This window comes from Pongo abelii, chromosome 15, assembly GCF_028885655.2.
Source record: "Pongo abelii isolate AG06213 chromosome 15, NHGRI_mPonAbe1-v2.0_pri, whole genome shotgun sequence".
Taxonomy (NCBI): Eukaryota; Metazoa; Chordata; class Mammalia; order Primates; family Hominidae; genus Pongo; species Pongo abelii.
The window spans coordinates 61,249,193-61,265,669 of NC_072000.2; the positions used below are offsets into that span (position 1 = coordinate 61,249,193).

Sequence of the window (16,477 nt, forward strand, 5' to 3'; positions counted from 1 at the left end):
AACTTTATGTAGAATTATTCAGTCTAACAATATGAACTGATCTTTTCTTCTAAAGTATATAATAATGTATTACAGGATAGATCAGAGAGAAATAATACAGAAACTGAATATAGTTAAACTAATTGAATGAAAGCACAAAATGCTTTGTATGTAAAATTCAACAATATATGGGTAATGTACAGAACGTTTTTGCATTAAAAAAAAGTTAATCTCCCAGATGTGAGCTTTGTTAGTCACCAACAAATTATGTACTGACTGAACTGCTGTCTCTCAAACACAGTTCAAGCATGCCTTAGCCACTACCTTAGGTACTTGACCACTTTAAGGGGTTTTCTGGCATTTCAAAAATCAAAATCTCTTTATCCAGATCCTTGTAAATATTCACCATTACAGGTAAGAAAAACGCATTTTAGGGAAGCAGTGAATTCTCCACTTGGAATCAATCTACCGATTGATAATTAAATTATTTCACTGTGAACCAGAAGGCTAGTATTTAGAAAGCAAAATATTTAGAAGTGAAAGAGGGAGAAAAAAAGAATGATCTACTATGTAATATAAATTAACCTAATTTAAATCAGATTTTAATTTAACCTACTTTGACAGTTCTTTTTAAAACAAGGAAGATCCTAAGGACTTGCAACTATGGCAATCCTCAAAATAGGACCAAAAATTGTCTTGGAATGGTCAGGTGGTCATCCGTCTAAAGATCCATCCAGCTACTATTTAATAATTCTTCATAAGGACACTTCATCTACTCTGGTTCACTGTAATTTTCAACATCATAATTTACATAAGGTAGGCTTCCTTTATTAAACTTGTATTCTGTATTTCAGATATTTCTCAATTTTAGAAAAACAGTGCACAGTGTGTTAAGAGCATATTTTCAACTTCATTCAATGCATTACCTAAATACTGCATATTAGCTCATGCGGTATTGTGTAATACTGCAACGACTGTACTTACGTAAATGTTGGTTAAAGTTACCAATTATACAAAGCTCCATTCTCTACCTAAAATTTTACCATGTGCAAAACGAAAAACATTTTAGTTACTGATCATCTCTTCTGAGCCATACACTTTGGGTAAAATTTTGTGATGGCTATAAATATGAAAACACTTAAAAAATCAGAATACAAAGAATGCATATTGCTTCACATGACACATTTTTTTTCCCTTAGAGAAAGACCATCTGTTTAGGATAAATTTCTAGTCATGTTTATATAGTCAAGTATTTTTTGCTAAAAAAGAAAGTGAGAAGACCTGTGCTGCGAAAAATTTTTAAAATCTCAAATTTTTAAATAAAAAATCATTTATAAATTCAGGATGGATGGCTCTAAAATATAAAAAGAGTGAAATAAAAAAAAACAACTGCAGGGAATTTGTTTATTGAGCATTAATGTTAACACTTCTAAATTAAGTATTCACTTACGAATTTTGTCACTGTCCTATCAACGGACATAATAGAAAATATTGCACAGAACTCAAGCATGAAAATAATAAACAAAATAACTAAGCAACAAGTATATGCTTTACATTTTAAAAATTAATCCAAACAAAATAATTTGAAGCACTTCTCTGATTTGGAAGTCTTAAAATGTTATCTTATGTTTTATTTGAGATTTTTTTTCGTTTTTTCTTTTTTACAAATTGACACTGTACAAAGAGCTTAAATGGCCAGTAAAAGTACTGCCTTAAAATTGTTGGCTTTAAGTAACAGAGGTAAAATTTGAATTCACATCAGAGCTTTCTAAAATGGCAATAGTACAAGCATATGACTTTCTCTAGTATCCAAAACCTGCTCTGGCTCTCCCTTGGTTAGAAACAAGACAGCCTTCTAAAGCTGCCATAATGTCCTAAAATGCTCTGAAAGAAGTTGGTATACTTCATTCCCTTGCTTACCTTGGTAACACTGGACTAAACAGAAAATGAAGAAAATTCAGTCAATAGTAACTTAAACAGTACTAAGTTAGCTCTGGACTTAGAAGGTTTGGTAAAGTTGATGACATTCAGAATAAGGTTCTCAGAAGAAAAGCAGTTTTCCAAAAACAGGCTAAAAAGCCTATATTAAAGAAAAAATGCCAAGAGTGAATTGAATACTTAAGTTTACCTGTTCCTAGAAGACTATGAACACCACAATGGGAGCTGAAACATTATATATAATTTAGAATGCATTCTCCCAGAGCAAGTTTATAAGGTTTATAGAATAGTAATGGCCTTTCTAAATTTTCACTTGATATTTAAAATTTTATAAGTGATTTATTATGTCATCAAATTAGGCCAATTCCATTAACTATATCCAAGTAGGAATAACTTCAGAAATGCTTTGAAAAAGGACAATGACAGACCTATAGACATGAAAAGCAAACAGCCTTTGCAAAGCTCATCTCCAAATCTATCAATTCTCAATCCTTCTTAAAATAAAAGACTAACCACATGTTCAGCCATTCCATCTTATTCAAGTTTAGCATTACGACAGAAATCTTAAAGGGCTGCATGTTGCTAAACACTGTCAGTATTTCTTATATGCACCATTTAGACTATACCTCACTTTTTTTTACTTCCCTTATAATATTAAAATAATGAATAAATATGGTCCTTTAGTTAAGGTCCTTCACCTTAAATGAAATACAAAATAAGGTAGTTTTATTAATTTCTTACTAGAATTGGCTTAAAATCTATTTACCAAATAAGAAATAGTAAACTTTTAAGTTTTACCCAGAAAGCAGAAGTATTCTGATCCACTCCTAATGTCTACATAAAATATTTCATCATTTTAGTTCAGTTTATGACATTTTTTGGACTAGTATTAATGTTGTACCTCAGAAAAAAATCCAATCAACCAACTACAGAAAGTATGCTTAATTGTTAACCTTTTGAAAGAGGCAAAAAAATTATTTACGAAAACCTAAAATAATCTGATTAACAATTGATGCTGAAAAGGTCATTGAAAACTGAGGAATAACGAATGTAGTTTTCCTGTATTTTGCCTATTATTAATGGAAAACAGAATGGCAAAATTTCTAAATGGAATATGTTAAAAGTACAAGAACCGAAAACACTGGTAACATTTCCTTTGCCTTCTGACAGCAACATTTTCTAGGATGAAAACATTGACATGTAGTTTTAGAGAATCTGAAATTCCTACATTCAAGAATGGAATTAAAATTCAATGTAAGGGGAAAAAAGCAAAATATAGCTAGGGGTATCCAAACTTTAAATAAAATCTCAAAGGTAAGTATGGCTGCTGTTTTGTTCCAGTCATTGTTTCACAAAATGTTGGCTGTGTCATAAGGTATCTCCTGTGCTTTCTATCAACCGAGGCCTGCTGAAGTATAAGACATTCCTCTGTAAAGGAACTGACACTGAATTCCTTTGTAAATTCAATCTCAGCTGAAGTGTCGAGCAAGGCGGGCAGATCTATAATCAGCACGAAGTTGTACGAAGGAGTGAAGTATATTCTTGTCCAGATTAGCAAGTTGTTCTCCTGAGCAGACTTGCTTTAAATTATCTGGGGCAACTACCAGAAGATTGCAAAGAGCATGCAGAGTATCAAAAAGATGTAATACCATTGGAATCTGAATTGAGAGAAGAAAAAAAGTAACATTGAAACAAAACAATTTCCAGTTTTACAATTAGCTTGTAACTTTTTACATACTGTCAGGTGGGACTTACTAGTGTGGGTGAAGTTCAACATATTAGAATTTTTTAAAGATCACAAAGCATTAAAACTTAAAGATTTCAGTAGTTAAATAAACTTGCTATAACATTTCAAAAAGATTCATGTGTCAATTCTCTTCAATAGTAACAATCATATATACTTCAGAGGACTAAAACTAGTTATTAACATACAGCATTTTTCATAATTTAAATGTTACAGAAATATTCAGGGGGACATAAATGAAGACAACATTATTTTCCCAATGTGTGACATATATAACATTAGTCATGGATGTCAATAAGTCAAAGACTATGGAACTGAAAATACACCATAAAGCAAAAATGGGTTTAATATTAAATATATGGGCCAGGTGTGGTGGCTCATTCCTGTAAACCCAGCACTTTGGGAGGCTGAGGCAGCAGATCACTTGAGCCCAGGAGTACGAGACCAGCCTGAGGAAATTTCGTGAAACCCTTTCTTTGGAAAAAAAATAAATAAAAATTTAAAATTTAAAATTAAAAAAATAATAATTGGAACAACACTGTTTCGGGTAGAATGTGATAATCTATCTCATACAATATCAACAAAAGTTATAAACTTTTCACTAATAGTGATTTTTAATAATCTGACTTATGCTCCTGGGCCTATTTGCAAGTTTGACGTTTTTGTGTATACATACCTTGAAGTCTTTGGCACACTTTCTATATTCGGCTACATCACAAATTGCCAACATGCCACCCATACAACTGTAGGAATATTGTTGAAGATGCTCATAGATAAGTCGATGAAAACGTACTCCAAGTTCCATCAAAACTGTATCCACATTCTTCCCATCCATGGAATTTTTAATCTTCTCCACTTGTTTTCTTACATAAGCACAGACTTTTACACAGGCCTATAAAAGTTTTTCTACACTCATTACACAGGAATGTATACCAGCTTAGCTAAAGAGGAAATACATAGTTTCTCATTAATCTTTAAGTATAAAAGAAAAAAATCTAGGGCACAGTAGGATACACCAATGAAAATGTTAACAAAGTATTAACAAACTGAATGATTTTACTCACATTAGTATATTGAATCAAAACATTGTTTTCATCTTCTGGTTTAAAATCTGTTTTCTTCTGTTCTGCAGCCAAAATATGCTTCATCTGTCCAATCATACAATTTAATGTCCTAGAGAATTGAGAACACAACATTCTTTAACCCATCTAACTTACTCTATGTTTATGTTTAATTATATTATTTATGCTAAATTAAATCAGTTATTTAATTTCCTATCAACATAAAACTCTTACTATTGGTAAACTTTAGATATTAGAAAAAGTCAGCTCTAGGTCTTAATATGAAAGAGCTCTTGGTTTTATTCTTTCTGCTCAAAACAGAGGGCAAAAATTCTTTGTGCAATACTTCAAGATTCAAAGATCTCAGAAGCCTGTCATTAATTTAATTCCTTAACAACTAAGGATTTTCAAAGGCAAAACCATATACAAGTTGAGTATCCCTTTCTCAAAATTCTTGGGACCAGAAGTGTTTTGGATTTTGAAATTTTTCAGATTTTGGAATATTTGTACATACATAATAAGATATCTTGGGGATGGGACCCATTCTAAACACAAAATTCATCTATGTTTCATATATATCTTATACAAGTAGACTGAGAGTAATTTTATAAAATATTTTAATAGTTTTGTACATGAAACGTTTATGTTCATTGAGCCATCAAAAAGCAAAGACGTCACTATCTCAGACACCCATGTGGACAATCCGTGGCTGTCTGGCATTACCATCACTCCTGACTCTGAATTTATAAGCTACCAATAAGCAATCATTTTCTTATACTTACTCACACATAAGTACTTAACAGTAAAAAAGATGACATGCCATTCATACAGAGAAAAAATAACATATTTAAGGTAACCAAACAGCATAGTAACATCACCACAATACCTGTTTGCCTGTTAAACAACAACAATGTAGCAGGTTTTCAGTCTCCACCTACCATGCTGTGCTTTCATGAAAAGGTTACTCTATCCTATATTTTATTTTTTTAGGTGACAAGAAATATCAGAAGCAATTGAGAGACCAGAAAGCAGGACCTCTTTGGATGAGGAGATATTCTGCTGGATGGCTTCTTAAAAGTTTCCTCTGGAGTCATCTGCCTCATTAATAATGGTTTTTGTCTTAGAAGTCTCTGTTTGATTTTGTAAACTGATATGACTTACTGTTCTGTTATGAACGTACACTGCTGTACCTTTAATAAGTCCATTGCACATTTTCACCATGTAATCTATAGGCATTTTTTCTGCAGTGTTAGCAACGTTACCTTGTCACTATTATCACAATCACCTTGATTTGGAACCATTTTGGCTATTTCACTACCAGTCCATGAATGAGCAAATGGAGTCTCACTGATGTTAAAAAATTCTTTTGATATTCACTTCATCCAACTTACTGATGGACTCTAAACGTATTATTTTTTGTATACGTAAGAAGTCAGACATCACTTTTTTCTCACTTGAAATATGGAAATCTTCAAAGTCACCACCTTGTTCATCCTCTTCACTGAACATAGTTGAAGGCCAGAGGTTGTGCCAGGCATGCATAACTGTCTTTAGTCACTGTGTTCCAAGCACTGGCAACAGCATATACAGCATCTTTCATGCTCAGCTCATTTTGAAAACCTTCCATACTCCTGCCTCTGTTCACCGTTGCTAGTATGCTGTTCAAGAAAGTGTTCTGAGAGGCCGAGGTGGGAGGATCACTTGAGGGCAGGAGTTCGAGACCAGACTGGCCAATATGGTGAAACCCTGTCTCTACTAAAAATACAAAAATTAGCCAGGGATGGTGGTGGGTGCCTGTAGTCCCAGCTACTCAGGAGGCTGAGGCAGAAGAATTGCTTGACCCGGGAAGATGAAGTTGCAGTGAGCTGAGATGGCGTCACTGCACTCCAGCCTGGGTAAGACTCTGTCTCCAAAAAAAAAGCGTTCTGAGACAGGGTCTCACTCCATCACCAGGATGGAATGCAGTATGATGATTGCTCACTGCAGCCTGGACCTAACAGGCTCAAGTGATCCACCTACCTCAGCCTCCTGAGTAGCTGGGACTACAGGCACATGCCAGAACACCTAATTCTTAAATTTTTGGGGGGCAGAGACAGGGTCTCACTATGTTGCCTTAGGCTGGTCCCAAACTCCCGGGCTCAAGTGATCCTCCTGCCTCAGCCTCCCAAAGTGTTGGGATTATAGGCCTGAGCCACCATGCCCACCCAAGAAAGTGTTTCTATATTTACTCTTCATTGATCTAAAGATACCTTGGTCAGAAGACTGAATAAAGTCACATTTGGGAAAGAGTATGACACGAACAGTTGTCAAGGAATAACAAAATCTTGTAGCTGTTATCCAGTCCAGCTTCCCTGCAGTATGTGTAAGCCACTAGTACAAAATGTTTGTAAAACCAATCAGAAAAGACATCCCTGGTTATCCATGCCTTTTTGTTAGCATAACGGTGGACCCAACAAGAAATTCACTCCTTTGAAACAATGAAGATGCAAGCTTTAGCCTATTACAGCAAGCTTACACTTACACATGCCTGCTGCATTAGCACACCCCAGCACAGTTACTCTGTCCTTGGCATCCTCAATTTCTGTAGGAGCCATCTTATCACCTGTATTGTCAGTGTCTTCTTGGGGCAGTAATGCCAAAATGGTGGTGTTTCATCAACATTATAGACTTATTCTCACACCAGATTTTCATCAGCAACAACCCTGGCAAACTCATTAAGGAATTTCTCTGCTGCTTCATGACCAGCAGATGCTTTATCACAACAAACCTTTAAAAACGTAATGCCGTGTCTGTTCTTAACTTTTGGCAAACGGCCCATTGAATAGCCACGATTCCCTTCAATTTTCAATTCATCATGATAGATCTTTGCTTGTTTCATGATCACCATACCATTAAGTAGCAATGTATTCATTGCAATGCTGACAGATCCACTCTTTCAATACATAATCAAGATCTTCACTTTTAACTTTATGCAGTGTTTTTACATTTTTCATTAACTTCTGTTCATCACTTTCAGCACAGTTTCTCCTTCTGTTTCTTCAGGTAATATATGGTGGTCATTCCAATACCATACTCTTCTGTAAGACATTTCACACTTACACCGCCATCCTGTTTGTCCAACAGCTTTGATAAACGTAAGTGCTGCTAGGCATGGTGACTCACACCTATAATCCCAGCACTTTGTGAGGCTGAAGTAGGAGGATCACTTGAGCCCAGGAATTCAAGAACAGCCTGGGCAACATAATGAGACCCTATCTCTACATTAAAAAAAAAATGGCTGGGTATGGTGGTGTGCATCTGTGGTCCTAGCTACTCAAGAGGCTGAGGTGGGAGGACTGTGTGAACCCAGGAGTTCAAAGTTGCAGTGAACTATGATTGCGCCACTGCACACCAGCCTGGGTGACAGAGCAAGATCACGTCTCTAAACAAATTTTTTAAAAATTTTTGTATATTTATTTATTTTTTTGAGACATAGTTCTGCTCCTGTTACCCAGTCTGGAGTGCAGTGGCGTGATCTTGGCTCACTGCAACCTCTGACTGCCAGGTTCAAGCAATTCTCTTGCCTCAGCCTCCCGAGTAGCTGGGATTACAGGGTCCTGCCACCATGCCCGACCAATTTTTGTATTTTTAGTAGAGATGGGGTTTCACCATGTTGGCCAGGGTGGTCTCAGTTTGAGACTGAGCCACTGTGCCTGGCCACAAAAAAAAATTTTTTTTTAAAGATAAACAGGCTGAGTGCAGTAGTTCACGCCTGTAATCCCAGCACTTTGGGAGGCTGAGGCGGGTGGATCATTTGAGGCCAGGAGTTTGAGACCAGTCTGGCCAACATGGCAAAACCCTGTCTCCACTAAATATACAAAAAATTAGCTGGGCATGGTGGCGCACACCTGTAGTCCTAGCTACTTGGGAGGCTGAGGCAGGAGAATCGCTTGAACCCAGGAGGCATGGGTTGAAGAGAGCCAAGATCACGCCACTGCACTCCAGCCTGGGCGATAGAGCGAGACTCCACCTCAAAAAACAAACAAAAAGATAAACATAAATGTTTCCTCTTGTTCTTATCACTGTTAACCTCAGGGGTATCTGTAGGCCTTTTTGAGATTCCACATCTTTATACCACAGAGCACAGAATAAGGAGAAAAAAAAGCACACACACAGGTCTTGGCTGCATGTGGGGCATTGTGAGCCACCTACCATTGGCATGTCCAGCCTACACACATGCCATTTTATTACTTTGTAGGCATGCTTGTTGTAGGGGGGGATTTGGACATGCACAGAAAATATTTATCACAGCTGAAGAGGGTTGGGAGGGTCTTTTTTCCCTTGCGGATACTCAAATAAACCGTGTGCTGTGCATCTGTATTTTGACTGTGCCCTGTCACATGAGGTCAGGTGTAAAATTTTCCACTTGTAGGGTAATGTCAGCACTCAAAAAGTTTCAAGTTTCAAATTTTGAAACATTTTTATTTTGAATTTTTGGATTAGGGATGCTGAATGTGTACAGAACGCTTCCGGTGGAGATAGGGAACTTATGAAGAATGGCCAAGGTTGGGAAAAACAGGTAGCAGCAACACTGAGTCTCACAGTGTAAGGACAATCAGAAGGATGGATAAGCGGTACTAAAAATCCAACTGAGAAATGAGAGCATGGATTTGCAGTGGTACCAATAACGTACATGTTATGTGATATTCTCCAACAGCGAGGAGCCAACCAGTTATGGGAATAAAAGAGACTGCATCTATCAGAGGTTAGGGTCTGTAAGACAGTTGTGATTGAAGGAAATGTACTTTAGGGTATTTCAAGAAAGTAATTCAAAAGATGGACCAAGTGATATAAGCACAATAACTAAAGAAATAAAGCTAGGAAAAGGATAACAGATTGGCATAAGATGAAGAGATTAAGAGACAGAGGTCCTGCTGAAGTCAGAAAAATCCCAGGACCAGATGGCCTTACTAGTGAATTCTACCCAACATTAAGAGAAGAATTGGCTGGGCGCAGTGACTCACACCTGTAAGCCCAGCACTTTGGGAGGCTGAGGCAGGTGGATTGCCTGAGGTCAGGAGTTCAAGACCAGTCTGGCTAACACAGTAAAACCCTGTCTCTACTAAAAATACAAAAAAATTAGCTGGGTGTGGTGGTGTGTGCCTGTAATTCCAGCTATTTGGGAAGGTGAGGCAGGGGAACTGCTTGAACCAGGGAGGTGGAGGTTGCAGTGAGCCAAGATTGTGCCGCTGGACTCCAGCCTGGGCAACAGAGGGAGACTCTGTCTCAAAAAAAAAAAAAAAAAAAAAAAAAGAATTAACACCAATCGTTCTCAAACTTTTTCAAACAATGGAAGAACTGATAACACTTTGAAACTCATTTTACAAAGACAGCATTACAGTGATACCAAAGCCAGAGAAGGACAATACAGGAAAGAAAATTACAGGCCAATATCCCTGATGAATAAAGATGTAAAAAAAAAAAACTAGCAAACTGAATTCAATAGCACACTGAAAGGACCATACACCATAACCAAACAGAATTTATCCCTGGGATTCAAGAATGGTTCAGCATATGCACATCTATAAATGTGACAGACCACATTAACAGAATGAAGGATAAAAATCATATGATTGACGATGTGAAAAAAAAAAAACGCTTCTGGTAAAATTCAACACTCTTTCATGACAAAGACTTACAAACAAATTAGGTTTAGAAGGAATATACCTAAAGATAACAAAGATCATATATGACAAGCCCACAACTAATATCAAACTCTACAGTGAAAAGCTCAAAGCTTTTCCTCTAACATCAGGAACAAGAACAAGGATGTCCACTCTCACCACTTCTATTCAACACAGTAGTGGATGTCCTAGCCAGAGCAGTTAGGCAAGAAAAAGAAATAAAAGACATCTAAATTGGAAAGAAAGAAGTAAAACTGTCTCTTTGCAGATGATATGATCTTAGATAGAGAAAACTCTAAAGACTCCATCAAAAAATAGAACTAATAAACAAATTCAGTAAAGTTGCAAGACAGAAAATCATCATACAAAAATCGGTTGTTTTTATACATTATCAGCAAACTATCCAAAAAAGAAAGAAAAAAAAACCCCATTTGCAATAGCATGAAAAAGAATAAAATATTTAGGAATTAACCAAGGAAGTAAAAGACTTATACACTGAAAACTATAGAACATTGCCAAAAGAAACAAGTAAATAGAAACATATCTCGTGTTTAGAGCTTGAAAGAATTAATATTGTTAACCTGTCCATACTACTCAAAGCAATTCAATGCATTCCCAATCAAAATTCCAATGGCATTTTTCACAGAAATAGGAAAAAAAAAAAGACACTAAAATTCTTATGGAATCAGAAAAAATCCTGAATAGCCAAAGCAATTTTGAGAAAGAACAAAACTGGAAGCATCGTACTTCTTGGTTAGAAAATATATCATACAGCTACAGTAATTAACGCAGTATGGTACTGGCATAAAAACAGATACACAGCCCAATGGAACAGGATACAGAGCCCAGAAATAAATCCATCCATTTATGGTCAACTGCTCTTTAACAAGGGTGCCACGAACACACAATAGGGAAAAGATAGTCTCCTCAATAAATGGTTCTGGAAAACTGGATATCTACACACAGGAAAATGAAATGAAACCTTTATCTTATACTCTACACAAAAAAAACCAACTCAAAATGGATTAAATTTAATATAAGACCCACAACTATAAAACTAGTAGAAGAAAACATAAGAAAAAAGTTTCTTGACATTGGTGTTGGCAATGACCTTTTGGATATGGCCTCAAAAGCACAGGCAACAGAAACAAAGACAAATGAGACTGCATCAAACTAAAGAGCTTCTGCACAGCAAAGAAAACAATCAACAGCCTATGAAATGGAAGGAAATATTTGTAAACCATACATCTCAGAGGTGTTTAACACTCCAAACATATAAGAAACTCAAACTCAATAGCAAAAAAATAAATGATCCAATGATTAAAGGCAAAGAACCTGAATAAAAATTTTTGAAAGAAGGCATACAGATGGCTAACAGGTATCTGAAAGGGGGCTCAACATCACTAGTCATCAGGAAAATGCAATCAGTTATCACTTCACACCCGTTAGGATGGCTCTTTTCAAAAAGGCAATAGATAACAAGCGTTGTCAACAGTGCAGATAAAACAGGACATTTGTACACTGTTGATGGGGATGTAAATTGGTACAGCCATTATGGAAAAGTACAGAAATTCCTCAAAAACTTAAAAACAGAGCTACTATATGATCCAACAACCCCATTTCTGAATATCCAGGCATACCTTGTTTTATTCTGCTTTGTTTGATTGTGTTTCACAGATACTGTGGTTTGTTTTGTTTTTTTACAAGTTGCAGGCTTGTGGCAATGCAAGTCTATCAGTGCCACTTTTCCAACAGCATGTGCTCACTTTGTGTTTCTGTGTCACATTTTGGTAATTCTTACAATATTTCAAACTTTTTCATTACTGCTAAATCTGTTATGGTGATCTGTGATCAGTGATCTTTGATGTTACTATTTTAATTGTTTTGGGGTACTACAAACCATACCCATATAAGACAGTGAACCTAATTGACAAATGTAGTGTATGTTCTGACTACTCCAGTTAATGGCTGTTTCCCTGTCTCTCTGCCTCTCCGTGGGCCTCCCTATTCCTTGAAACACAGTAACATTGAAATTAGGACAATCAATAATCCTACAATGGCCTCTAAGTGTTCAACTGAAAAACGTCACATATTTCTCACTTTAAATCAAAAGCTAGAAATGATTAAGCTTAGTGAGGAAGGCATGTTAAATGCCAAGATAGTCCAAAGTAAAAAACTTCAGGATCCAATAAAAACAACATTCTAATAAGGATGAAGGCAATATGTAAAAATAAAATCAAATGTAGCAATATGATGGAATTAAGATAAATATTTTTCTTCTCTACAAAGTATTTTCATGCTGCTATAATATGGTGTTTTTATAATTTAAAAAAATGCAAGAGACAAAACCAACAACTTGCCTATCAATGCCAGTATCCAATTTCATCTCCATTTGTTCAATTATTTCTTTTTTCTTCTGAAGGCATTCAGATAGCTTAGGAGAAGAGCTATTGTATATTTAAAAGGGAAAAAGAATCATATTAATAGTCTAATATTTTCTAAAAGTTTTTCATACACCTATGTGTATTACATTATATACATTTATAAATACATCCATATACACACATTAATATTGTTAACAAATACAAGCAGCATATAAGAAGCAAAGTAATTATTTAGCATTCACTATGCCCAATTCATTATAATAGACTAAAAACAACCGATTAAAAGGGAAGGAAGAGGACCACTTAAATTTGTTATTTTGATCTCTGAGGAGACATCTCTCAAGAATATAAATGCGACTTTAAAATTTTGGAATTATTTGGTTTTCTTTAGAAACAAATATCTAGTGTAATAGACTATCATCACTAGAGTTTTAAGAATACAGTAAATCATACTATAAAATTTGGAGGGTAACAGCCAATCCAATTGTACTTTTAAAAACCAGACAACCATATTTGCCTTCTGAATGCTATCAGAATGTCAAAACATTCAAAATATTAAGAAATAGGCAACCCTAATAATTGTGTGAATTCTCTGCTTTGTGGCATAACAGCTCTTAAAAAGTAAATTTCCTTTCAAAGTATGATTCAGGGATTACAAGTGACTTATCTTTGAGACTGTTTCTGGACTAGTCTTGGCATATCAATGTTTATAACAAAATGTCAAAAAATTTTATATGAGTATTTTTCCTCTTACATAACAGTGGTAAAGAGATAATTTTGTAAAGCATGTTCACATATACACCATCTTATTTAATTCTCAAATGCTTTATAAGTTCACATAAATTGATATGAAGATATAAACCAAACCTTACTTTAATGCCTCATTAAAATCTGTCCCATTAATCTCACAAAATTTTTTGTATGTATCTTTACATTATAACAAGTGGGTACATTGACTTTGTCTATCGGATCTTTTAAAAGATGTCAAATTTGCTGAGTTTCACTAAGCTGGAGGTCCTCTTTCACATGAGATTTCAGTTTTAGGTTTGTGACAGATTAAATCTTTTGAAATACACCAAAATTAATAATATAGTGGAAAGAGAAAACAGAAATGCAAGAAGAAACAATATCTAATGTTTTATTTCCTAAGAACTTTTATATTTTTATTTCATTCCACTTGTCCAGTTTGACATTTTTCGTGAAAATGTACTTTTTAAATTTAATTAAAATATATATAGATTATGTAGAATGCTATAACAGTCACTGAAATATCAATGAAAATCAGATAATTTGACTAACCTTATTAGTGGCATAAGGTGATCATTAAACTGTTTGTCAAAAAGATGAAAAATAGTATTGGCCTGTTGCACAACGTCCAAAAAATAAAGATTTGCATTCCTAGAATCTGAAGAGGGAATTCCTAAAACCAGAAAGCATACATATGCTAGAATCATCCTTGAAGAAATTCATCTTGGCAACAGAAAAAAAGAATGTGGTTTTTTAATCTATAACATAAAATAAATGAAACCGCTATTTTAATACATCAATAATGACTTCTGTGGACAGAAGAGGAAAATCAAGCTTAAACTTATACTAGTAAAACTCATCCAAAGTTATTTTTATGCCCAATGTTCACCATCTACTTAGCCATCATGATTCACGTGAGCCATGAATACACCTCCACATATTTCTTATAACCAGGCCTCTTTATCTCTGATAACAGTTCGAATAATTTTCTCATTGGTCTTCCTCATTCAAGTCTCTTTACCTTTTATCCTGGATACTGCTGCCATAGTAATATCCCTAAACTGACACATTGTACTTACTGTGCTCTACACTATTTCCTCAAAAATACTCAAAATGTCCTATCTACAGATTACATTCCTGATTTTATTCTGGAATTTATTCAGAATAAAATAAAAAGGGAAGCAAGCCACTCTATATTCTGACCTCAAAATGTCAGCTGACCTCTCTGGATTTCCATTTCCTCCTTTTTGTAAAGAATAACAGATGAACTCTAAGGTCCTAGATGTTTATGTTTCTACCTAAAAGTAAAAGACTTAAGAGACCAAAGAAAATATGCATACCTAATGACAAAATACAGGCTTGACACCTAGAGTTCTTTATAGAACAATGATTTTTTTTTTGTCTTAATAATGGAAAACAAAGGTGTTTCCCTCCCCGCTGCCCCCGCAAGTAAAAGACAAGATTACCAACTGGTGAGAAAACTGAAGGCTTGAATAACAAATGAACTTTACAAGAGAAAAAAACAAAATCAATACATATGTAGAAAATACGAATCATTGTTATTAATGAAAGACATAAAAATTAAGGCAATATTGATGTATTTTTTTTCTTTATAGGCACCAGAACTCAGCTACAGTGTAAGTTTTTAACCACGAAATTAAAATTTTTAAAGAATATTCAACAATTACAGAAATACTGGCACACACAAACAGTCCAGCAGCGGCATAAGTCACTGGGAAAAGAAACCTTTAGGAAAATAGCTTAAATCAAAACAAAATTCTTGGGAGGCTGAGGAGGGAGGATCGCTTGGAGCCAAGAGTTCAAAAACAGCCTAGGCAACAAAGCAAGACCCCAACTCTACAAAAAAAAAAAAAAAAAAATTAGCTAGGTGCAGTGGCATGCACCTGTAGTTATAGCTACTCAGGAGGCTGAGGCAGGAGTATTGCTTGAGCCCAGGAGTTCAAAGTTGCCATGAGCCATGACTGTGCCATTGCACTCTAGCCTGGCAGGTGACAGAGCGAGATTCTGTCTCAAAAATAAAAATAAAAATAAGGACATATCAAAATTATTATATATACACACTTTTTTAAATTTTTTAATCCCTTACTCAGTTTTACTTTTCTTCATTGTACTTTCTAATCATTTGTCTATCTTCTCCATAAGAATATAAACTCCATAAGTACAGGAGTAGGCATTTAATAAGCATGTGTTAAATGAATGAATTCTGATGAGTGGAGGCAGACATTAGCAGATAAAAATTTCATTGTGATAAGTGCTATAAAAAAAGTTAATGCAATGATAAGATAATAAGGATAACTGGGCTGAGAGAAGAGGGCTACTTTAGCTAGGGTGATGATCAGCAATGGCCTCTCTGAGAAGATAACATCTTAGTTGAGATCAGATGATTGAAAAGCCAGCCATGAGAAAAGCTGAGGCAAAAGGATTTTGGGGATAGGGAAACACCAAGTGCAAAGAGACTAAGCAAGGAAAAACAATAAGGGTCAGAGTGACTGGGCAGTGAGAAGAAATGCAATGAGAGATGATCAATACATACCAGGCCAGATAAAAAGTCATGCTTCTCTACAGTTTGCTGTTGTTTTCCCCTTAAGAGTAATAGGAAACCACCACAGAGTTTTAAATAAGGAAATAATTAAACTGGCTGTTACATGAAGTCAGTAATGTGGAGAGGCAAGAATGTACACAGGGAGACCAGTTACAAGTAGACAGAGATAATGGTGTTTAAATTAGGGTGGCATCGGTGAAGATGGAGAAAAGTACATGAATTTGACTTATGCCTGGAAGTATATTGACAGGATTTGCTGATGGATTGGCTATCAGGATTGATTTCTGAAAAGGAGGAATTGAGGAACTCCTGGGTTTTGTTGGGGCTTGAGCAAGTGGTAAACGGTAATGTCTTTTAAAAAACTGACATACAATAATCATGCATATTGGTAATGCCTT

The 16,477-nt window shown here is 35.3% G+C and overlaps 1 protein-coding gene across 3 annotated transcripts in view; it reads right to left on the reverse strand.

Moving 5' to 3' along the window:
• Positions 1-1,369: 1,369 nt before the first annotated feature.
• The window catches only part of EXOC5 (exocyst complex component 5), a 61,835-nt gene continuing 46,727 nt past the window's right edge, over positions 1,370-16,477 (reverse strand). For all 3 annotated transcript variants that reach the window (XM_002824776.5, XM_009249105.4, XM_024231370.3), the window contains exons 14-18: positions 14,069-14,189; positions 12,746-12,832; positions 4,726-4,834; positions 4,338-4,553; positions 1,370-3,575 (exon numbers count right to left, since the gene is read on the reverse strand). In XM_002824776.5, coding sequence (XP_002824822.1) covers positions 3,387-3,575; positions 4,338-4,553; positions 4,726-4,834; positions 12,746-12,832; positions 14,069-14,189 — 722 coding nt within the window. In that variant the 3' untranslated portion in view covers positions 1,370-3,386. The remainder of the gene's footprint in view (positions 3,576-4,337; positions 4,554-4,725; positions 4,835-12,745; positions 12,833-14,068; positions 14,190-16,477) is intronic.